The 25,477-nt window shown below is 37.5% G+C and overlaps 1 protein-coding gene across 3 annotated transcripts in view; it reads left to right on the forward strand.

Annotated features, from left to right (window-relative positions):
* The window catches only part of COL11A1 (collagen type XI alpha 1 chain), a 151,678-nt gene that overhangs the window by 48,220 nt on the left and 77,981 nt on the right, over positions 1-25,477 (forward strand). Inside the window, exons 6-25 of one of the 3 annotated variants that reach the window (XM_054833955.1) lie at positions 1,920-2,036; positions 2,308-2,460; positions 2,646-2,741; positions 4,241-4,486; positions 7,058-7,120; positions 8,413-8,454; positions 8,820-8,882; positions 11,332-11,406; positions 13,803-13,886; positions 14,140-14,196; positions 17,352-17,405; positions 18,543-18,596; positions 18,710-18,763; positions 19,358-19,411; positions 22,505-22,558; positions 22,670-22,714; positions 24,026-24,079; positions 24,166-24,210; positions 24,649-24,702; positions 25,169-25,213. In XM_054833955.1, coding sequence (XP_054689930.1) covers positions 1,920-2,036; positions 2,308-2,460; positions 2,646-2,741; positions 4,241-4,486; positions 7,058-7,120; positions 8,413-8,454; positions 8,820-8,882; positions 11,332-11,406; positions 13,803-13,886; positions 14,140-14,196; positions 17,352-17,405; positions 18,543-18,596; positions 18,710-18,763; positions 19,358-19,411; positions 22,505-22,558; positions 22,670-22,714; positions 24,026-24,079; positions 24,166-24,210; positions 24,649-24,702; positions 25,169-25,213 — 1,509 coding nt within the window. The remainder of the gene's footprint in view (positions 1-1,919; positions 2,037-2,307; positions 2,461-2,645; positions 2,742-4,240; positions 4,487-7,057; positions 7,121-8,412; positions 8,455-8,819; positions 8,883-11,331; positions 11,407-13,802; positions 13,887-14,139; positions 14,197-17,351; positions 17,406-18,542; positions 18,597-18,709; positions 18,764-19,357; positions 19,412-22,504; positions 22,559-22,669; positions 22,715-24,025; positions 24,080-24,165; positions 24,211-24,648; positions 24,703-25,168; positions 25,214-25,477) is intronic. The other 2 variants (XM_054833953.1, XM_054833954.1) reach the window with 2 other exon arrangements.

Here is a 25,477-nt window from a genome sequence, read left to right on the forward strand (position 1 = left end):
ACCAATAATTTGGTCACATGGTAGAATATATTTTGGAATATGGAGATCTGTTTTAATATCATTTATAACTTCCTCTAAAATGTCAATCTCTTTCTGATGCTGATGATATTTATGACTTCTATGAATCCCCAGAGTCATTTGGAAGTGTAATGTACTAATCCTCTAGCAATCAAATGAAACAAACAGATATTGTCTTCATTTTACAGACAATGATGCTGACTTGTAACAGGAGAGAGATTTCAGAAGTGGCTAGCTCACATGAGGCACATTAGAATATTTATTCCTAAACAAGGGAAAACAGACACTTGGCCAGATTCTGGCCACAATTCCACATTCCTTTGGCTCCCTGGGGATGTAAAGAGAATTGGTAGCCGCCATGAGACTGCTTTACTTCACAGGACCAACCAGTTCCTGTAGCTTCAAGCGACAGGAATCATAGAATCATAGAATCATAGAATGGTTTGGGTTGGAAGGGACCTCAAAGATCATCTAGTTCCAAACCCCCCTGCTGTGGGCAGGGACACCCTCCACTAGACCACATTGCCCAAAGCCTCATCCAACCTGGCCTTGAACACTTCCAGGGAGGGGGCATCCACAGCCTCTCTGGGCAACCTGTTCCAGTACCTCACCACTCTAACAGTAAAGAATTTCTTTCTACATCTCATCTAAATCGACCCTCCTTCAGCTTAAACCCATTCCCCCTTGTCCTGTCACTACACTCCCTGATAAACAGTCCCTCTCCATCTTTCCTGTAGGCCCCCTTCAGGTACTGGAAAGCCACAATTAGATCTCCCCAGAGCCTTCTTTTCTGCAGGCTGAACAATCCCAACTCTCTCAGCCTGTCCTCACAGGAGAGGTGCTCCAGCCCTCTGATCATCCCTGTGGCCCTCCTCTGGACTCGCTCCAACAGCTCCATGTCTCTCCTGTACTGGGGCCCCCAGAGCTGGATGCAGTACTCCAGGTGGGGTCTCACAAGAGCGGATTAGAGGGGCAGGATCACCTCCCTCGACCTGCTGGCCACACCTCTTTTGATGCAGCCCAGGACACGGTTGGCTTTCTGGTGAAAAAAAAATCCCTTTACACAGGAGTGGTAAGATAGTTTAAAGATGCCTTTTATTCTCAGCCATGATGAGTAGTACTTGGTGCACATAGTATCTAGATCAGTATCGTCAGGGCACAGCCAAGGTTACAGCTCAGGGGTTCCAGGCTCTCTATATCATGTTCACAACATTACACAAGCCAATTCTAAACCCATTTTCTCTTGTAAAAGTTTTGTGGGCCAAATCTTCATTTGATATGAGTTATTATAGATAAAGTGCAACTCGGAGCAGCTGAAGATCTGACCTTTAAATGAAATTATACCAGTGAAGCATTTGCTTAGGCAATGAGTACCATGGAGCTGCCTTGGTTTTGAGAACTCTCCAGCAAACAAGAGGAGGATAGCCATGGTTATTTGTGAGTTGTGGCCTCTTTCCTGTACCTGAAATTATTTACCCTAGTCATGTCAGATATTGGCATCTCCCCACTCTTCTGGTTACCTGACAAAAACACAGGAAAAAGAGTGTAGTTAAAAAGAGGCAGTATTTGCAATTTAAAGATTAAAAAAATATATGATTTCACAAAGGTCATTTGTGCTCCCAGTAATCCAAATTATAGTTTATTCTTCTGTGCAGTCCAATAAGAGAGAGTATTTTCCTGGCACTACTACTTGCTTTTTTATTACTTTTGTATTGTGCTTTGAAAGAAATAAGACATTGTATTTTTTCCCCCCAAATGAATAACAGTATTGAATTGTTCATGCTACCTTAATTTTCTTAAGCTTTACTCCTAAGTAAAGGTTAAGATGCTTTCCAGTATTGCTAATCTAGTTTGCTACCACTAACATGGGAATGCTTGATATTTTTCCATTTGCAATGTAGTATACACCAGAAGATTTTATCGAATATGACTATGAGTATGGGGATGCAGATTATAAAGAAACTGACTCTGTAACAGAGGGACCCCCACTATTCGAAGAGACAGTAGCACAAACAGAGGTAACAGAATCTGATCTGTTTGTTGTGTGGTGTCCAGCTGTCCCCTACCACATGGTTTGTCAATTTGTGTCTTCTGTATAAAAACTTAATGTTTTCCTTTCGCTCATTTCTTTACTCTGTAGCTGTAACACTTGCTTTCAGTTAGAGATGGAAAGTCTCACGGCTGACAGCATTCATCTCACATTTGGTTACCCTTCTTTCATTCATGCTTTCTAAAATTTCTTTTCATTTTATTTATGTTTTCCCATTCCATCTTTCATAACGTTTGCAGAAAAAGAAAACCATGGTCAAAAAGAAGAAGAGGACAGTGGCCGCTAGCTCAAAGGACAAACCCCAAAAGGCCACAACAAAAAAATCTCAAAAATATGCATCCAAGAAGAAGAAAAGTTATCAAGCAGCAACAAAAGGCAAACTAGGGGTAAAGGTAGCCAAGAAATAATCAAGATCTTTCCCAGGCCAAGACTGGAAGATCTCTGATAATAAGAAAAAATACACCTAACCCCACTAGATGAATATATCTGGCTAATACTATAACCTGAATAAAAGTGATACCTCTTGAATTTTTCCTACAGGATTTTTTTTAATAATGTACCTTTTCTTTAATACTAGGCAAACATTGTTGATGGATTTCAAGAGTATAGCATAGCTGAAAATGACTATGGGCCCCAGACAGAAGCTCCCTCCAGAACTACTGAAGCAAATGAGGTAATAAGGACTCTTGAGGAAATGATAGGCAAAAGTACTTGTCTACCAGGTGTCAATGATTAAAAGAAGCACAAACACATTTTAAAAGGATCAGTGTCTGTCTGTGTAAATATACATATCTATACATAACAGCAATTAATCCAATTTTATGCTTTCTCAGCCAGTATCAAAACCTACTGTTTTCTTGGGCAGAACTCCCATTAATTCTGTAGACATCTGCTGAATCTTTGGACTGCAGAGTTCATGATTCTGGAAATCATTCAGTGGTATATGCTGTGGGAATGCAGGGTTGTTGCATTCAGTGCGGATGTGAATGGAGCTATGTTTAGTATATACTAGGTTAAATACTACACATAGTCCTCCTAATCTAAGAGGAAGTGAAGTCTCTAATTTTTCCTGTAACTTTTTAAGATGCAGCATAAAATGAGCCTAACACAAGACAAAGAATGGCTGCAACCATAGCAGCATATTGAAGCTGAGTCAGAAGCCATCATTTCCTTTTAATAGTTCTTCAGCTAACAACCCAAATTATTTGCTTTTCACTGAGGTTCTATGAAACACTGTATTTTGAACTGTCGAAAAAGACAAAATTATTATTTTGACTTATGTTAGAAACTGCTTTTTTAGAAAGCCACAATGGCAAGCCTAAACATTATTTTTTTAAGATTACTACACCTAAAGCCAGTGTTGATTAATGTGTCTGCATATTAATTAATGCTAGTTTTAGAAAAATGATGGCTGATTATTTTTTCACAAATGGTTTTGTACTTCTCAAATATAGCATTCTTTTAAACTGCTTTGGTGCTTGTGAGTTGGTTGCTTGGTTTGACAGTTTACATACTTGAAAGCTTAGATTTCATAAATGTTAAAATTAATCTGAGTTTTGCTGGTGGAATTTGACTCAGACAAAAAAAAATATAAATTGCCATGACAGACATGAACCATGACTTTTTGAGTGATAAATAAACTGCAAAATCATTAACAAGAGAAAAGAAGTTGAAGCATCTAGCTCAGCATTGGTATTTATAGACACAAAACAGTAAAGAAGGCCGGGCTTAACTAAAGTGATGCTTGCAATTCCTTCACTTTGTTATTGTAATTTATTCACTGCTCATTGAGGTTCATATGTTCATTCATGAATGCTTGTAAGTGTGAAACCAAGCAGAGAAATTTAGCTATATTTGGCACTAAAGTAACATTAAGCAAGCAATACACATAGTGTACTGGATATATTGAATTCAGTGGTTTTGGAAATTAAAAAAAAAAAAAATACGAAAGCATTACGTCTTTGTACTACTTATACAAAGATCTTTTAATTACTCTGAAAGGCCGGACTTCCATTCCTTCAGACTCTAATTAAAAGACAATATGCTGTAGTTCTACTGTTCTTTCTTCTTTTGACAAGTCATCATGGTGGATCAGCATATGCTTACATTGCTTTACTAACAATAACTCACGTATTCCTCCTATTCCCAAATCTTTGCTACTGCTATGAATAGCAAAATCCTGTTGAAGAAGTATTTGCTGAAGAATACATAACTGGAGAGGATTATGATAAAAAAACTGAGGAAACGGAATATGGAAGCAGAGGAGTACACCTCAGTGAATCTGATCTGCTGGTAGATGGAGATTTAGGCGAATATGATTTTTATGAATATAAAGAATATGAAGAGAAACCAACTGATTCCACTAATGAGGAGTTTGGTCCAGGTGTTCCTGCAGAGACCGATATCACAGAAACGAGCGTAAGTTGATTGAAGGCACAATGCAGATTAATTTAATTTGGCAATTCTTTTACAGTCTCAGAACTGTACAGAGCCTGATCTAGAGCTCCTTGTACATATTAGATATATTCTCACTTGTGGTAGGCTTTGGATCAAGCCCATCCTCTTGTTTTAGTAATCCTGAACTTTTTATTTTTATTAAATGCAGGGGTTTTGTCTCTTGTGGTGAAGGGAATGAGGGGGGGTTGAAGGTGGGAGGGAAAGTAAAGAAGAGGTGGAATTCCAAAAATAAATTATAAAATGAACAGTTTTTAAAAATCTTTCTACACTAGAGCTAAAGCTGGAAAGAATGCATGTTCTAATGCAGGTGCAAGTACTGTGATTAATATTTTTATATGATTACCCTAGGAAGTTGAAATGCATATAAGTGTCTAGAATCCTACGGCTTCTGCTACTTTCCAAGGAGAAAATTCATGAGTGGGAAGGTGAAGGTCTGAATCCTGTCATGAAAATAAGCTTAGTCAATGGTGACAGGTTTATGACCTTGCAGGAGTGATTTAACAGCTCAGTATATACAAAGGAAGATAGGATGACATGGTGGATCCTGTGAATCATGCTCTTTTTTGTGTGTTTTATAGCTCTCTCTTTCCCTCTGACTTAACCACAGGCTTAACAGAAAGGCTTTAATTTTCCTTTAGTTGTGCCAAGATACTGATTTACCAGTTTACCAGAGTGTGGAAGCTGCAAAAAAACCTAATATGACTAAGACTGGAAGCAAAATTAATTCCCACTTGGATTTTTAATTGGGAAGGCCCTGAATATAGTACGAAAGGAGAATTTTGTTTGAGTATTTGCTCAGTCTTATCTTTATCTTCTCCTCACAAACTCCAAACTTCAGTTTACAAAGGATCCAAGAAATAACAGCAAATGCTGTGAGGTTGCTTTTCTCTGCCAACCTTGAAACCTGTACTTTGGTATTTTATTTATCGCTCCTTTCTAAACCCTGTTGGGGTCATTGTATTTTTTAATGATCCTTATCTATGCAATGTGATACAAGCTCACTTTTTTCCTTCTAGCACAGATGGGGACACTGTGGCAGAATGACACAGAAAAGGTCAGATTATCTGTAAAGCAAAGAGCCCATAAGGCACCATTCGTGCCTGCATTAAGCAAATGACTGTGTAGACTCTATCCCCTGGTGTAAATTTCTACTTAAAATGCCTTGCTACGAAACTGAAGGAGTCAGGAAGTTTGAATTAGAACCCAGGCTCTGACCTGTCCCAACTTTATTGCAACTCTCATCTGCTGAACCAAATATATTTTTCCTTTGACATATGGATGTATTTGGAACGAGTGAAGTTCTGCCTTTGAAAAAGCAAGATGAAAAGTAGTCAGTACCTGGAAACTTTCAAAAAAGGGGCAATAGTTCCAAAGATGGAGACCTGATGTCATTTTTTACAATCAATTTTCATTAATATGATAAAACATATTTATCCGTACCTCTTGCTACTTGATTTTTATGAACTATTGCATTGTTACTAGTGAGATCTGTGTCTTTATAAATCCATACAAAATGCACAAGCCATGAATATATATCTCTGTTTTTCCTTTCCAAAATATTTCATATTGAAATACTGTAACATTATCCTTAACATTTTCAAATTCCGAGCTATTTTCCTGTAAATGTGGAATCACTCTACAAAAATAAAAAAAAAGCATTTCGAATTTTCATCTGATCAAACTGAATTTAATTTCTAGTTTGCAGTGGATATGCTAGCAATCGAGAGGTACTTCCGAAGAAAAATATATATCTCCTGGTTTGAAAAAAAACCCCAAACAACTCACTATTTTTATTTGCTTCAAACTTGAATCTGTCTGTGTTCTGCCATTAGCGTGTTACTAACCTATTGTTTTAGGTACTTCTGTTATCTTAATGCTGAACCCAAAACTTCCCATAGAGCTGGTCCGAAAAGAATTTTGCAGTTAATGCTAATTCATGTAGTTAGGAGGCATAAGTGGCAAGCCATGAAATATTATTTAATGTTTACTGTGCCACTTCTTTCCCATTTATGCCATGAGGTCACAAACTCTTCTCAGACTAATTTACATGTTGTGGATGTCTAATGAATGAAGTTAGGAGTTTGAAGGATACTATCCATATTGGACCAAAGCATCTTTCTTTCCAGCTTACTTTAGGCTTGCTTAACTCAGACAGCCATGAAGAATCATTGTTAATTGCCAAGTATATCTCCATTCAAATAAGAAACAACTTTGTGACTTGCACACAAAAGTTTTAGATTCTTAGTCCAAAGTTCTAATGCAAACCATGGGATGCAAACTATTGCATCTCATTGGAAAACTACAAATGTACAATATCCAATAATTTGAAAAGTATGCACGCAGTTTTTGCATTTTCCATTTCCCATGTATTAAATATTATTGACTTATATGGTTTGTGCCTGTGATGTGTTTTTCATAGCACAGATCGATTCCAGCTTTAGCTTTCAGTTACAGGTTGCTGCAGTTCTTTCTTGTATCAGGTCCTTAGACTTTCTACTTATTTTCATTTCTGGGGCTGTTTTTACTGGCCAGGTGACTGGACATGGGGCTTATGGAGAAAAAGGCCAAAAGGGAGAGCCAGCTGTGATTGAACCTGTAAGTACAGATGTGGGTGAGTGTTTTCTTTTAGCACTATGTAACATATATACACGATACATCATTATCAAACCATGTTGTTCATGATAGGATGACAGTAACCTTATCCATGATCTCTGAAACAATCACCTGCAGTATGGACAGTGTAGAAGTGATAACAGACAGTAGCTTGTTCAGCCTTGTCTTTCAGTTATGCAAAGGACTAACTACATGTTCCTTAAAACAAGGAGGATCTTCTTGTGCAGAGGAAATCAGAGCATAGATCTGCTCTTCAGGCCATTTAGTAACTACAGGTTGGACAGACCTAGAGATAGCATCGTGCTTGACAGTTAGAAACTAAAATGTAACTGAATTTAAAAGAAGACATAGATTATATAAAATAATCATTTTATAATATCTATCAGGAGTTGAATGCCAGTGTGGTTTACTCTTCCAGAATTTTCAAGGACTTCTTTCAAATATGTATTTGGCCTAAATAGAAATTAAAGTTTAATTTGGTTTTTATTTCATAAAGAATTAGATACAGAAATATCAAGGGAAAAAATTAGCTTAAGTTGAAGCCCGATAAAATACTATGATGTGCCATTGTTACCTAAATATCAAAGGTCTGGATTCTGTGATATAAAAGCTCACTTTTAATTCTATATTCCTATCCCAGGATTAGCAACTGGTTGTTACTGATCACCAAAGTGAAAGGACTACAATAATGAAAAAGTTATAAGTCAAGGTTGTGACCTCTCAGTCATGATCTGTGAAGAAGCTCAGTGTGTTAGCTCATAAAATACACAGCTTTTTTAAACGTTTTCAAGATACATTTAGTTTACATCTGTAATACTAAAGAGGTATCCATTGCCAATCTCCAGCATTGCTGGAGTTCACTACAGCTAGCTTCAAGCTTGTTTGTCCAGTCCTCCTTCCTATGGAAAGCCAAGCACAAGTGAGGATCATGTATTCATAGGTCTTACTGTGACCTGGAATTTGGACTAGCATCTAGGAGGTGCTGTAAGACCTGCAACACAGAAATAGCCAGAGCTATTCACATCAAATTCTTTAACAGCATTAAAAAAAAAAAAAATTAAGTACTATGAAATCCCTCCAGCCTAGAAGTCTTTCTCACTTTTAAAGCCACACAGCAATTCAGATTCCAATCCTAGTAACTGTGGAGAGAAGAACCCCGGAAAAGTTTATCAAAACACTAAGAAATATTAACTTTAGTAGTTCAGCTAAAGACATATTTTCTATTTTTCTCCAAGACACAACCAATTTAGTATCTTTTTTCATCCCCCGCCTAGGGTATGCTCATTGAAGGACCACCGGGACCAAGAGGACCTGCTGTAAGTAGATTAATCAAAATTTACTTTTATTGCCTTTGATTTATCCACGGTGCTTTGGTATTCATGAGTTAACACAATTAATACTGGTCTTATCATAGTTCCCAAATGGTATATTGGACTTAGTGTTTTTAGAAGGGAGTAAAAAATGGTCATCTTCAGCATTTGCAGTGAGAGCATGCTGCAACCTGAGTGCATGAAAATCAAACTTGTGAATGTTGACTATAAACCTTTGTAAGAAAAAAAAGTATGCCACCTTATAAATTATTTTATCCAAATATGTGTTCAACATAACTTTCCAGAGAAAAAATAGTTCAAAAATGCTGCAAGCCGTCATTCAGCATAATAATGTCATTCATTTTCCATAGGGTCTTACAGGTCCCCCAGGTCTACAAGGTCCTGTTGGTCCTCCAGGTGACCCTGGTGAAAGGGTAAGTCAACATACAGATTATCCTGGGCGTTCATGGTATGTCTTGCACTAATTGCTACAAGAGTAAGTGGGTTAGATCCTGATCTGAAATATATACCTATAGGATAAGAAGTTTCAATGGAACTGAGGCTGATCTACTCAGCTGAGCAAATCAACTGAGAATCTGAACGAACATTTCCTTAGTGGTAGAAATATGTACTGTAAATACAGGAAAAAAGTTAAGTTCCTATTTGTCTATATTTGTTTTGATGTAAATTATTTTAAAATATAATAAAGCAATAGGTACATACCTTAAATGATTTGAATGAGTTTTAAAACATCAGTATGACTTCAGCTATAACATGTAGAGATACAGAGAAAAACAAGCTCTGCAGAATCAAAATATACATGGCAATATTGAAAGTGATAGATAACATTTAGATGATCTAGGCAGAATTTATTGGCCATATTAAATAACATACTGGATGAGCAGCCTATCCAGTCATGAATATTATTAAATTTAAGCTATTATTTTAGTCTGACTTGTTCTCACAAGCCTTTTCTTCCTGCCACAACTGACAGGATTTTGAAACAGCCTAAATATATTTATTTTAAGAAAATATGCTACAAAAGAAACTTTCCTGAGTTTTATGAGTGATAGTTTACTGACGAATTTAGCATGTTCGTACTGTATTTGTGTATAGAAAATGTTGAGAAGATGCTATTGTTTCACTGAATAATGAGATAATGTTAAAATCCCAACAATGCTTCACCTTGATAGTAAGTCAGCATCCACACTTCTTTCATATTTATTTCCTGTAGATTAACTAAACAACATATTTTGGAATTTAAACTTATAAAATGGGAATTTCAACACTGTAATGGAACAACTACTGATGATACTCAGTTTTTTAACTAACTGAGAAAATTACCACTCAGGAAAAGCACATATTGCTTAATTTTTAAAAGCCTGCATTAATACCTAGAATAATTGAGAATGTTGTTTAAGCACAGAAGCACAGAACAATTAGTTTAGAAATCCACCACTTTTTGTAGTTGCCTATGGTGCTTCAGCTTTTGTACTAAATTATTATATCATTCTAATCCTAATAATGGGTATAAGACAACTGAGAAATGAATGAATGTACCCTTCTGGAGAGGACCTTAAGTGGTCCCACTTTTACTTACTGTAGGGATGAATTTCACTCATCTACAATGGTGCAATGGAAGAAGAAAGTGAAAACTAATCTAATCTTCAGTTTCATCTTCAGTAATCTAATCTTCACCTTTTGATTTAATCTTTCAGTTCTAATCTTCACAAAGGCTCATAATCATATGGTATAAAGTTGCTGCAGGTCAGACTGAAGGTTCTTTCGGGGCTTTGCAAGTGCATTTGATTGTTTCTCTATTTTTTAACCTTAACTCAAAATTGCCTGGGTATATCAAGGTTCTTGTTAACAATTATAATATTTTATTCAATATTTTACATCTGAGTTAGTAATAATTCTCAATTTAAGATTATCTGTAGTGTGTTATTAGTAGGGAATTATGTTTTGGTGCTTCAGGCTTTTTTGAAAAAATAGCTCAGACTCAGTACCAGACTACCAATCTTAATTCTTGAAGAGGGGAAAAAACACCAAATTTTTTCTGATCAGCTTTCCCATTGTTTTGTTCAAATCCTGAGCAGCAGAAGGAACCAGTTAAAACAATTTGATGTTTGTTGGTCTGTCATTGCAACCCTGCAGAGAGTCCTTCCGGTGAAGGAGTACTTTGGCAGACATGCAGCAAGCAAATGAGTGCTCCTGATGCAGGTCCTTCCTGCCCTTGACAGCTTCAGCTAGCAAAAATGCAGCATGCAAATTGCTGAGAGGAAAGGTGCAATTATAAATCTAACTGTTGTCACAACAGCAATATTTATGTATGCAGCATGTTGGATCAATAATCATGACCATCATGTACGCATATTGGTACATTTCTTCAACTCCAGCTTACACAGAAAGTTTAGCTCTTTTTAAACTGTCAGGGAGAATTACAGTTCATAAAAAATAGATTTCAAGTCATAGTTGCAGGGCTTATGTAACCTTTGCAAATTAAGCCTACTCAAAGGGTTTAAAGAGAATCAGCAGTGTTAGTTCTCTATATCACGTAATGCAAACACTGGAACACAATGCAAATCTTACTCAGCCCAGCCTATGAAATAATGAGCAGAGCCTCCATAATGAGGTACTCCATACTCCATTTTTTAACATAATTTGTAAGTAAAATAATTAAAGAAAATAGTTTTCTTCCCCATTGCTGAATGTCTTCCCCAAACTCAGTTCTTTAATTACCTCACTCATAATTAATAACATTCCCAAACCATTTGCAAAGAGAATATTAAACCTCCAAGTGCATTATTATGAATACGAGTGTGAGTGACTCAAAGGGTTTATCTTATCTATCTTTTTGTTCTCGTCACTTTGTTCTCTTAGGGTCCACCTGGTCGCCCTGGTCTCCCTGGTGCTGATGGTTTAGCAGGTCCCCCAGGTACCATGTTAATGCTACCGGTAAGTTGTATTGAGATTACAGGGTAGCCAGCCTCCAAAAAGAGGAAGTGTGTTTCAAGAAATGTATAGGTGTTTTCTTTTTTCATCTGATTTTGTCTTTGGAATAAGAGATGATACAGAGTTTCTTGTATGGTGTAAGCATTTGAAGATCATATGGTACCTTTTTTCCCTCAAACAAAGCATATGCTTTAGTTCCTGCATGGCTGCCAGATTGGAACCTACATGAATGTATTACACTCACTTAAATCCTCCTTACATTTTCAACAGTAACTGTTATTTGCCACTATACATCCTGAACAAGGAGTTTGCTGTTGCACAAAGGGCATGTACTCCCAGCAGGCACATGTGCTTTCAAGTCTCCTTGACATGGAGAATTTTAAGCATTCCATGCTTAAAACTGGACTTCAGTGTCCTCTTTGAAGAGTCAGTGGATCCTTTGAATAGAAATATATGCACATAGCTAGCTCTGCTCCCACTGGAGTCAAAGCAAAACACCATCTGTTTTAGCAGGTGGAGGAACAAGCCCAAAGCTGTTAAAGTATCTTGCAGCTTTGTGGTATGAAAAGTACTATATGCATGGAATTCATTAATCCTAAGTGTATGTGTGTACATGAAATCTCTGATGAGTACTACCGCTACCATCACAGAGAATTGATAAACCAACTGTAAATGAAGGGGGAGTATTTTTGGTAAGTAAAGCAAAGTAAGTAAAAAGTCTCGGAGCTGTAGTTGCTGCAGTTCTGGTACAGGAGGCAGGACTCCATCAGTATCAATAAGGAAAGGATGATTTTGTAAGGTTTCTTTTCTATTTATGAACAAATCAATGGAAGTTAATTAAAATAAGCTCATGTTTTTGACCTCATGCTTTCACCAAGTTCTATTATTGCAGCTGGCTGTGTAACAGAAATATTTGTTTACCAATAATTAGTTGATGGAAAAATGCCACTACTCCTCAGGGGAATTATTCCCAAATATTCTTCCATCTATAATTGCTGTATCAGTTTGCTCCATTAAAGGTAGTAAGTGTGGACTAATACTTAACCTATCCATAACTTTGGAAAAATCTCACTAACTTTATTTTTAGATGTTAATGAGTATCATCACAAGTGATTTACCAAGTCAAACCAGAAATTTCTCAGTAAGGAAGCAATTGCCTTCAGGTCTCCTGAATTTCAGCCTAGCAGTTTAACCACCATCCAGAATTCTTTTCTACATTTATAAACCCCACTGAGAAGCCACTATCCTTTTATAACAGATGACCTGCTCACTAGCTTGAGAGCCATCCTGATATAAATGAGTAAAGAGTTGGAATCGAATCTAGCAGTGGCAGAATGTCTTGTCACAGAGATACATTCAAAGCACCAATTAACGTGGGAGACATCTTTTGTGGGATGTGTGGCTCTTCATCATCACATGTGGGGCTTGAATTCATCAGAATGGGTTCACCTTTTCAATGGATGCATGACAATGAATTTAGGCACTTTTACTTGGAAAAATATTTTGAAAATGGGGTTGATTCCACATTATGGGGATCCCTGCAAACCACCTGGTCTCCTTTCAAATGATAGGAGGCTTGGTAGTTCTCATTTTAGAAGAGGTCAGGTGCTCATTTGTGGAGGCTTAAAGCAATAAGTTTTCCATCACTTTCCAAAAAATCCTTCCATTCTGATAATAATATGACTGCAAGAGAAAGACCTCAGTTACCATGCCAACTCTGGGTGTAGGGAAACTGAACGAACTGTTGTGGGTAGTGAAAGATTCATGGCCCTAATATCCAGTGTGCCTATGCTGTACCTTTGGAAAGCCGTGCTTCTTGTTGCAGCTTAGTGTCTCTGCAACATTGCAAAGCTTGTGCTAGCAGTTTCGTGAGCAATAACAGTCCAGCAGTGCAGCAATGAGTACTTAAATTTTATTCTGTAATTTATTTTGAAATTGTCAGAAATAACACAAAACCGTTTCATTTCAGATACCAAACGTTTTTCAAATTGAAGTCTGCCTTAGATTGAATTGCGTTTTTCTGTGCATCGCTACCAATGTATAGAGAATTAATTAATTTTGATACATATTTTTAATGAGGTTTTGCAGATAATTAGTCCATTTTGGCCTCTTTTTGAAATAAACGAACAAGCAAACAAAATGAAAACCAAAATCCTATGAAATCAAGAAAATGTTCGCTCATAAGGGATTAGATTTGCACGTCAGTTCTAAACTATTACCAATGACTTAATATTCATGCCGGATCCAGTGGGCTCAATGCAGCAGTCTTCTGAAGTTAGTGGAATGAAATAAAGGCTGAGACCCTGTGTTTTTGAAGTGGTTGACACCGTTGCAGTGAATAACATGTATGGTTTTAATTTAATAAATTCTGAATCCGTTTCTTGTTTTCATACTTGCAGTTCCGTTTTGGTGGAGATGGTGAGAAGGGCCCAACAATCTCAGCTCAGGAAGCTCAAGCACAAGCTATTCTTCAGCAAGCTAGGGTGAGTACAAGAAGTCTGCAAACAAAACTGCCACAAGGGTACAGCTCAAAAAAAATTTCCATTTTATATCATGCAGGATGTGAAGTAGAGAGCTCTAAGCATCATCTCATCACAGTAGTTATCCTTATTGACAACAGAGTCAATGGTGCGGGCTATTTGCTAATGCATGATGAAATTGTATTAATATAGAATTGGTATGCTGGCTGGCAGCTTTTTCTTCATACCTGTTGTTTTGTTCTGTTTATTTTCTCAGATTGCCATGAGAGGTCCACCTGGTCCCATGGGACTCACTGGAAGACCAGGTCCTGTGGTATGTAAACAAAACGGGCACAGGTTTAAGAACACAGAAATGCAAGTCCATGGATCTCCTTCTGGCTTTGCCTATGCCTCTGTATTTGTACTTATTTTATTTAAAAAGAAACTGATACAATTATGTGGTGGGTTGAGCCTGGCTGGATGCCAGGTGCCCACCAAAGCCACTCTATCACTCTTCAGCTGGACAGGGGAGAGAAAATATAACAAAAGGCCCATGAGTTAAGGCCAAGGGAAGTTCACTCACCAATTACCATCATGGGCAAAACAGACTCAACTTGGAAAAATTAATTTAATGTATTACCAATCAAATCAGAGTCGAGTAATGAGAAATAAAACTAAATCTTAAAAACACCTTCACCCCACCCCTCCCATCTTTCTGGGCTTAACTTCACTCTGATATCTTTCCCTCCTCCTCCCAAGCAGCACAGGGGGACAAGGAATGGGGCTTGCGGTCAGTTCATCACACGTTGTCTCTGCTGCTCCTTCCTCCTCAAGGGTAGGACTCTTCACACTCTTCCCCTGCTGCAATGTGAGTCCTTCCCACGGGCTACAGTTCTTCACAAATTGCTCCAGTGTGGGTCCCCTCCACAAGGTGCAGTCCTTCAGGAACAGACTGCTTCAGCATGGGTCCCCCACAGGGTCACAAGTCCTGCCAGCAAACCTGCCCCAATGTGGGCTCCTCTCTCCACGGGTCTGTTAGTTTGAAAGCAGGAGAGGCAGATGGACAAACATGAGTATAGCATCCTACTACTACCAACAGAAAGTACTGGCCAGGTTATCGTCCATATCATTGTGTATAATTATAGCAGCACAATGCAACTGAAAGGTTGCCTCAGTGGCTCTTGCTGCTATTCCCTCCAGTGACCGCTTTTATTAACAAAAAAACCCCAGAGGAACATAAGATAATTACATACTGTTGAAGGAATATTTTAGGGAGCATAAGGAATACTCTGGATAGTGTTCTTCCCTGATCCTAGCAGCTTTGCATTCTCTTGTATTCTTGGTTGGCTTGGTAGTGCTTTGTCTCGTCTTCATATAGCATCAAAAATTCTGTTCCAGATTATGCTGTGCTCCAAATTGGCCAGTCTCATAAACTCAGTCTGTTTATCTAGGTGAAACTTACTGTTTTCAGGTAATTTTTAGCTAAATATCCCACCCGGACCTCACTTGGTCCCCAGAAATTGAAATCATTGGACTTTACTTATGTTTTATTTATATAGGCAGACCTATACAAGAGCAATTCTTTTCTAGAGTAATTCTTCCAAAATAAATAGTTGCTACCAAGCAGAGAATTTGGCTTAAAGACTCCTCATTGATCATGATTAGGTATACAATACTTACAAATTGTCAAACATGTTGGGTCTATTTAGCAAACTAATTCACTATTTCCAGCAGTGCATTTAAATCAAGAAACCTGCAGGATAACATTTAGTCTGTACAGACAAAATAACTATAGAACTGCTGTAAGCAAGGAATTAATTTGTAAAGACTGGTTTAATACTGACAGTGGATTGTATACCTTTAGCTGAGGTATAACCTGGCCTCATACTCCTGCTTTGATGTTTCAAAAGCCTTCATAACAGTTGGACTTGATGATCTTAAAGGTCTTTTCCAGCCAAATCAATTCTATGATTCTATGAATTTCTGTCTGCAATATTCAACAAATGAATAATATTAATAGTTGTTTTGCTTCTAAGCCACCAGGAGGCTCTAGAAATCCAACTCTTTGATCTGGCAACATTTTTGGCCTACAGTTTTAGAAGAACTACAGGTTCTTGGCCTGTCAATTGTTTGTGTGCCTAGCTTATTTTAAGAATGAAATAGTTGGAGCTTTTACTCTTAATATGAATTATTTTTTGTTAAATTATTAGTAGCCAATAAGATACATTTAGAAACATACCAATTATTAAAAGTCTTAAACATAGCACTGTCAAAGCCGCAGTTTAGCTTCAACTGAGTCTAGAGATCACATGCTTAATTAAAATAGAATACAAAATAAATTTCTGCCTACAGATATTAAATGTAATCAATTATATTAATTAAAAGCATCAGGGAAACCCAAACAGACAGTCACCACCTGCCAAAACTCACTGTTCTCTCACGTGCCAGTACCAGCTCGGATCTGATTTTCAGTTTGCTTAGGACTTGATTCAATACCTGCAAGGTCAGCGGGAATGTTTCCGCCCCAGGATGCTAGACTCAGTGCTAAGCCAAGCTGGGAGACCACTTCTTTCTTTGAATGGTCACTACGGTGAATAGAGGAGGATTATCAATTTTCCAAAGCCTGCAAGTTTCATTTTATATTAAATACATACATTTGGTCACGACCTGTTTCAGAGGTCAGAAATGCAAAAATTCTTTTGCCCATAATAGTAAACTCCAGGATGTTCCTTTCCGGAGCCTGTAGTCTATGTGAGCATGTCAAGATGTTTTTGTTTTGTTTTGTCTATTTTTGTGAGACCCCTATTAAGAAAACATAAACTCACTTTGACTAGTTCTGCCCCAGATTCCATGTACAGTATCTTACCCTGGATGAAGATCTGGTTTAGGTCTGTTTGTGAGTAAAACTTACTCTGAAAATCTGTGTCATCATTTAATGATAGTAAAGAGATGCATTTATATAGATTTTCCACTTCAGGGCCAGATGCATAAAGACCTTGATTAAAACATCACTGAAGTTCATGACAAGATTAGACAGGGTATTTTTCATTGATTATAGCGATCTTTGGATTGAACTCCAAGACTCTGTTATTTTCTGTACAGCACAGAAATAGATAAAAGTAAAAAGAGGTGGGTTTAATTTCTGTTGCCTTCCCTACAGCAGATGCTCTTCTGTTTGCATGACTTATGTTCTTACTGTGCTCACATTTATCTCTCAAATATTAATATAGAACAAAGGGTTACAACCAATCCCATTCAAATCGACAGGAGTTTTCTTTGGTAATAGAAAGATTTTTGGCCCAGTTAGGCCCAGGGTCTAGACGGTATATTAGGGTATATTTGCTAATTCAAATGGTGAATTCACACCTCCTGATGAATAGGACATTGTTTGGTTTTTCTCCCTGTAATTAACATACAGAAATAGAAAGTAACATTCATTTAAAGAATTTTTTGTATATTTAAACAATATATTTTGCTTTTTTCATCAAGGGTGGACCTGGAGCAGCAGGTGCTAAGGGTGAAAGTGGCGAACCAGGTCCTCAGGTACAATAATATTGCCTGTTATGTTTGAGCTTGTTTATCTTTTAAAAAATATGTTCATACCACTTAGAAGAAATCAATCAATTATATGCTTTCTACGTGCAATTGAAAATAGCTTTTACAATACTATCCTAATTAAATGCAATAGCTTGATGCTTCATTTTGAAATATGAAAGTAACGATCTTTATGTAACAAAGAGCAATTATCACATGTAGAGTCTCATCACTTGAAAACCTGTTTTAATATTGTCACTGCAGGCTCTTTTCTCTGTTAAATAATCATATGTCAGTCTGCAATTGTATGACCTTAGATCTCATCAGATCTCATAAGGTGAGAGAGGCTGGCTTTAGTTGGTAATTCAATAGGATACGTTCAAGACAGACATGACATTGCAAGAATAAGTCTTTAGGAATCAGTGCATGCTTTTCTTCTCAGCTTATTATATCAGCTCCTGTGCAATGATGTTAAAGAGCACATTGAAATCTTTCAGCTTAAACCTAAAAGTAATAGGGGGTTCTTAAAGAAGTCATGGTAGCAGTCTCTGGAACAATGATTTTGCTAGATCTCAAGTAGTATCATGGATTTGCTACATTATTAAGTGCCTGCCTTAAAACTCCTCATGGATATTTGCAGCAGAGTGGAATTAGGTTTTTCAGTCTGGGGTAATTTCATCTCCCCCTAGTTAAAACTGTGCTGTGTAAAGCCAAGACAGCATGCAAGCTGTTTACCAGCACAACTCATGTTTGTGTGAGTTAGGGATCTGAAATAAGCACTCTTTAGTTTTCATCAAATAATTACTATGTGACTAAAATAATTTTAGCATGAGAGGAAGAAGGGTTTTCAAACCACAGGACTGAGATCTTCAAAGCCATGAAAAGAATGTAAGAGCTTTTACATTAAAAGGACCAATTATAGTGCCGTCTCATGAAAACTAGTGTGAAAATTGGTAGTGCTAAGGCCAGTTTGGATGCCCAAGTTCTATTAAAACCAATGGGAATTTGGAAACCAGAATCTATCTCCTGGGAAAAAAATGCAGCTTTGTGTGTAAAAAAAATCTTATTTTGTTTTTGAGGTGAGATGTTTAACTAGCCTTTTGCTGACATGAATGTGAGTCTAAGAATTACACTTTTTAAATTCAGGGTCCTCGTGGTGTTCAAGGTGCCCCTGGTCCAAGTGGAAAAGCTGGCAAAAGGGTAGGTAGCATATGGATCAATCTTGCTCTGGGTAAAAGTTTCTATTTAAATATATTTAAATATTAACTGATTCCACTGCATTTTCAAATGTTAGCCCCTTTGGGTTTTTGCAGGGACGTCCTGGAGCTGATGGTGCCAGAGGAATGCCAGGAGAACCTGGTGCAAAGGTAAATAGTAATGAGACCTGAGGTTTTGTTTCAGTCTTGGAATGGGCTACACAGATTTTATGTAGGTACCGCAGTTTCTTCCAGGCCAACCCAAAATTCTTTTCTCAAGTGAAAATTCTGAGGTTTCAGATAGCTGGGTCAGATGCAAGAGCTGAGAATGAATCATCCATTTAAAATATGGTAATTAATGGTAATGGCTAGTAGTCTGACCTTTAAGTAACTTGATTCTTGCGGCATGATTCCTATCCCTCTGAGTCAGTTTCTAGTTACAGAGTATCAATAATAGTAAAGTCAGTTTTGTAACTGCAAAGTGCAGATATAATCAAGCTTTTCATTTCAAGGTATACTTCTTTTTATAAATAGCATAATTACAACACAGTGAAAAAGTTGGTGCAGCATCTTCTCTTACTTTAATGCATAGAAGCAAATTTTGTGAGTTTGATATACATGCTCCCCTCCGTGTATTTCATTCAATAACAAAAGTGTACATATAACCAAGGGTAGAAATTAACTTTTCGAGGGAAGGCAAAATTTTATCAGAGTAATACAGAATGGAATGGTCATTTACTAAAGCTGTGATTTCTTCTTCCCTAGGGTGACAGAGGATTTGATGGTCTTCCTGGCCTCCCTGGTGACAAAGGTAACAGGGTAAGAAAAAACGTATATTTATACCACAGCAAATTGATACTGTCACAGAAATAATGCACTATTCATTAAGAATAGCACTAAGGACTATGGGGAAAGTTAAAACAGAATGTCAGCTTTTCACACTACAGAATAATATCTATATTGTCAGGTAATGTATTCCTCAGTAATATCAATCAATAGACAACAACTCATATATACATATATGAATGATTTAAATATATTTTCAGAATTCAGATCACATTTTCAGCTGGGTTTTGCTCTGATTTTTCTTAGTTAAGGAATTTGCCTGTTGGATTTAAAGTGATTGATACAGAAAATAGTAATAGGAAAAGGAAATTAGAATGAATTTTCTGTATCAGGAGCATGACAAATTTTAACCTGCTGAGAAGCTTGCTCAAAAAAATGCATTTGAATATTTGAATTGCAAACTGAATTTTTTAGTGTGGCTTATTCCAACAGCTGCAGGTTAAAGATCAGAGTCAGGTCAGATAAGTTAAGAAAACTTGAAGTAATATTTATAACAACTAATGTACTTGCTCCTTTTGTCATACCAATCTGTAGGATGAGATCTGCATCTTTCCCTACAAAGTGTAGAAATAATCACAGCAGGGGATTTCTACTTTAAATTATACCCCTAATGTAGATGCTAGTAACAACATACTCTACTGAATGTACCTCCCTTACTGTAATGTAATTCTTTGTAATAGCATCTAATGATAATCTTTTGAGTTCTGTTTGAAATAGGAAAAGAACTTCTAGTGTCATACAGAAGTGTCTTGTTCCTCTTTCATCATTCCTTCTTAGAGTGTAAAGCATTCAGTGCTTTACAGAAGTCACGTAAACTGAACTCCAGCTTGATCGGCAGGTGACCAGCAGAGGGGGCTAGACATTAAGCTCTAGACACTGCTTCACGCTGAAGGCTGGGTAGAAATTGGTTCAGTCAGGGAATGTGTGTCTGCTTTCCAACCTGGAATACTAGAATTGTCTGTCTGTGGGACCTTCCAAGTCATAAAGAAATTTTTTTTGGCAAATATTCTATTTGTTTCTTATTTCCTAAATAAATAAACTAGAATAGAAGACTAAGTTTGGGTTGAAATTTGCAAAATAGTAATGAAAATAATGACTTCTTTTCATCATTTCTTTCATCCTACTATTTAAAAATCACTGCATTCTCGTGTTTCTATGGAAATCTTCTGTAAAAGCACAAATGATGATCTTTCTGATAGCACCTCAATTCAAAGCCAGATCAGATAGCTGTTGCTCTTCGGCTTCATATATACTGACAGCGTATAATGCAAATATTCAGTTCTCTTTGGCTTGCAAAAAAGAGCACAGAAAGAAAGACAAGAGAAACACTTTTTCTGTTGTAGTCATGTTTCAGCTGTAAGAGAATTGATGTTGAAAACCCATAACTTTAGAGTAAAAGTTTTAGGACTACTTTTAGAATTAGTCGTATTTGAACTATGAGTTGCAAATTGCATGTCTCTCTGAGGTTATGACTCTGTGAAACACAAGTTGTCAGACAGGAGTCACTGGATGAGATTCTCTGACTTCCAGTGTAGAGGAGATCAGACCACATGGTGTAATATTCCTTTTAGCCTCAATATCTATGACTTTGAACTCCTCTTATTTAGATTTACTAGATGCATAACCCTTCTCCAGTATAAAAGCAAGACACTATATACTGGAAGAAAAGGTCTAAGGAAAAAGAAATTCAGGATTTAACAGAACAGTTGAAGGAAAGAATTAGAGAATTGAAGAACTGAGAATGCTGACAATAATAGGAAGTTTTGTTCTTACTGCATGACAATACCAGGACACTAAATGCAAGCTCCTAATCTAACTCTAAGTGCCATGTGATTGCAAGACAAGATAGGTGGCCCCTGAGGGGGACGAACTATTTCAATATTTTAAAGCTTAAGTCAGTCTTCACCTGGATATTGATTGGAAGCCAGAGCACAGATCATGTGTCTCATGTGTCATCTTTCAGGAGTGCATTTAGCATGTAGAAAAACACATGCTGTATCAGCAGATCATATTGAGTAGTCCCAAAACTTAGCAAAATATAGAAAATGCTGTATTAAGTCATCTTACAGATACAAATGTACAGTTCATAGAATTTCATTCTCTCCCATGCTGACTCCAACTTACAGAGGACAGAAAGACGGTAGAATAAAATCCTGACATCCCTAATATTAGACAGCTCTGTGGTAAGAGAGCAAGTTACCTAAAATTCCCTCGGAAATTTTGAAAGAGTAAAGAATGGAGCCACTAAAGAGTGATGCCACATATCTCTGCTAGGATCCACAGCAGTGGTCAGGCTCCTTGGAGGCACTGATAAAATTAAGGAAAACAGCATGAATACTTGATTGTTGTCCAATGCCAGAAGGAAGTCACAGTCTAAAAACCTGCTGCCCAGAAAGAGGTCAGTCAGTGGTGTTTGAGCTATGCAGCACACTAGTTCTCTTTAGAAATTGGGAAAGAAAAATAAATCCTGAAAGTATGGTCCAGAATCTACTGAGGCTCTGCATATATAGACTTGAAAAGCCCCAGCCTCTGAGGGGAAGTGTGGAAGTCTGGCTGCCTTCCAAAGCCTCAGACAAATCAGTCCCAAGGCTCTAAATGACTGGTGCCAGGGTGCGTGGTTCTGAAAGGTGGTCAGTGCACTTCACCATCTATATTCCAGGGCCCAGAAATTGGTTTATTAACTTCTGACCCATGTACACATGCCTTATTTTACTGGCAGTAATATATTGTGGAGAAAGAGGGGGAAGGTGCCGATGAGACAAAGAAAAACGTGGGTAACACTGCCTTTTGTAGCAGTGGTTTGTGTATGTTCTGGGGCCAAGAACAGTTACAGAGTGAAACTTTGCAAACACAAATAGTTCATTGTTTCAATAATGTTCATTTGTTTTTATACTAATGTAATAAAAGACTTTACTGAGTACTATGACCTACAGATTTGTATCATTGTGTCAAGACATGTTTTGACACATCAGACTTCAGCTAACACATTTGTTTTCATTTCCTTTCCCATCCATTATTGTTTCCAGCAACAGATGTATTATTTTAATGACTTTCCTTATTCTACAGGGAGACCGTGGCCCACAGGGACCTCCTGGCTTACCTGGTGAAGATGGATCAAGAGTAAGTTGCTATTTACACAGTAAAATATAGAGTGAATCTCATGTAATGGCAATGTGGTCATGATAAATGTTCTTTTTTCCTAAAACTTCTATTCCCCTTGTACAAAACCAGGGAGAAGATGGGGAAGTTGGACCAAGAGGTCTCCCAGGTGAAGCTGTAAGCAATGCTTTCTTATTCTTTCTATTGAACTGTTCTGAATTCCAGGTATAAAAATTACTCTGTGTGTGTGTATAGAGAGAGTACTGATTCTGGCTGAAAAGCAAGCAAATTAACAGGTTTTTTAGGGGTGAAAAACTGCTTACAGGATTAGAATTAAGTCAGGGATATATCCAGCCAAGTATACACAACTTCCAGAATCACAAAGGCCATTTCCTATCCTATTGTGTAAAATCAGTCACTGCAGTCCTTGAAACATGAGAATATAACCAAGCCCTTGTTGCTTTGAAAATGTTTTCCAAACATCTGTTTATTAGAAAATAAGGCCTGGCTTCTCCTCTTTTTTCACACTGCTGAGCTTCATTGTGTATTTTTACACTTGTTTCACATACAGAATTTCCTCTGCTGTCAGTTGGAATTCTGCAGGTGCTGTCACTGCAGAGCAGAGTTCTGCATTGCAGGCAAGAAATCAAGCCTCAGAAAGGGGAATTTTACCCTAAATGTATGATATACTGCTGCCTACTTGCGAAGGAGGAAGAAGTCGTTACAGAGTCAGTGTGTTAATAATTTGTGACTATATCATACATGAGGAGACTGGAGACACAGTCCTGCCTACTTTAGCAGTGTGACAAGACCCAAATGCTGCTGAAAACTAATATTAATTTACATAATATAAAGCCAAAAGATTATGTTATAGATCAAATCTTGCTCACCTCATTTAGGAGAAAAGCCCTTGGTCTTTTGTGGAATTTTTTGGGGATAGGAGGAACAAATCTGATTTTGCTTTCCAGAATGCTTTGCATTTATTGTAATAAAATTATTAATAATATTTAGTAATTTGTTGGATCTTTACTACAAATAAAAGAACTGTTTTACACTTAGAATAGTGGTATAGCGTATGACAAACTATCATGTTTCCTAAAGACAGAAATACAAATGTATGCTACTCTCCAGGTCAGACCTTCAGGCCAAGACACAGCTGAAACTTCAGTGGGAGATGCTGTGCCAATGTTCTGCACCAGGAAATATAAATAGTTATCTCCTATGGTTCTCTGAAATGACCATACAGCGGCTAAATCAAAGCTTGCCTTTCCACTGACATCCTGTTCAGACATATGGTGGCCTTCAGGAGAATCTGTTATCAGTGTATTTTTTCCTTTTTTCCTTTCTTTCTTGCTCCCTCAACCCCCATGCTGCCTTCCCCTCATCCTTCCTACTCCTTATGACATTCCTTGCCCAGTCCTGATCCTGGGCCTCTCTTTGTTTCAGAAAAAATCATGCAGGTGTTAATAAGTGTTTCTACTCTTACAGGGTCCACGGGGATTACTGGGCCCCAGAGGTACACCTGGTCCCCCTGGACAACCTGTACGTATGAACTCTTGTATTTGCAATTTCCAGAAGAAAAATGGAAGTCCACTTTAAGTTGCTCATGTTTATATTGTTTGTTGTAGGGCATTGCAGGTGTTGATGGACCTTCAGGCCCAAAAGGAAACATGGTGAGTAAGCGACCTGGGAAGTAAATAGGGAGTGGACTCTAAGAATCCTTTCCAAATTCTCTTATCCCTGCCACTGTGCCATCCCTTCCGTTTAATTAAACTTTTCTGTCTAAATATTCAGATTCATTATGATCTTACATAGAAAACAGAAGCCGCCTATTAGTTTTCAGCCAAAAGGCCTAACCATGCTTTCTCTTAAGCTCCTTTAACACCATGGACTCCAGTGCTTAGGTCCTATGTGTGGGCTGTTATTCTCTATTAAAGAAAAGGCCATGAAATTCATTAGCATGAAAAAATATCATACTGGATAGAAAGTTGGTGGTAGACTTTAAAGAGGGAGGAACAAAGATGAGTTTGTAATCCTTTTAGTCCTGACAATGAAGATCTGTAGTGCAGAAATGCAAACCTAATGCCTTGGTGGTTTTTTTTGCATGGTAGGGTCCTCAAGGGGAACCAGGACCTCCTGGTCAGCAAGGAATCCCAGGCCCACAAGTAAGTGTAAAATAAGTCTCAAGGAATACAAAGTAATGTGCAGCAAATGTTTGATAAATGGAAATTACTAAAAGGTTAGCTTTTCATGTGCAAAACTGATAAAGCTTCAAGGATTTTATAAATAATGCTGCAAATGTGCTGAGGGCAGTGGGAGCAGGGTTTTCAAGTAAGCTTTCAGAGGGATTTTTAATTCAGGAGAAAAATGACTCATTCAGTGTTCCTGGAATGCAGCAGGAATGGCCACACCTGGAGGAGGGTTCTGAATAGGATCTTGTTACAGACCTACTGCCAGAATAGTGGCTTGTGCAAAAGGCTCACACAAAACTCCTGATCTAACTCGTAAGGGGGGAAAAAAAAGCCACTTATATTTGCCAGTGTGTTTAAACAGATTAATGAGGGACCTTTAGTAGGGTGAATGTATGTATATTGTTCTCCCCAGTTTCTCACACTGGTTTCTTTTTAATAGGGGCTTCCTGGTCCGCAAGGTCCTATTGGACCTCCTGGTGAAAAAGTAAGTTACAGCATTTTTTCTGGTATTTCACAGTCGGTTCTGTGCAACAACCTTGCTTATGTGCTTAGGGGGTTTGCTATGTTTTTCAGAATAGTAACCAAAGATCTAAAAATTAGCAGATATTCCTGAAATCATCAAGTAAATGAATAATCAATGGAGGTCTGGCTTTCCTCTCATATACACTTTTTCACAAGCATAATTTCCTCCCTTTATTTTGGATTAATTCTCTGTTATTAGCTTCAGAATCCCAGCTACAATATTAAA

Source organism: Grus americana, chromosome 8 (genome assembly GCF_028858705.1).
Source record: "Grus americana isolate bGruAme1 chromosome 8, bGruAme1.mat, whole genome shotgun sequence".
NCBI lineage: Eukaryota > Metazoa > Chordata > Aves > Gruiformes > Gruidae > Grus > Grus americana.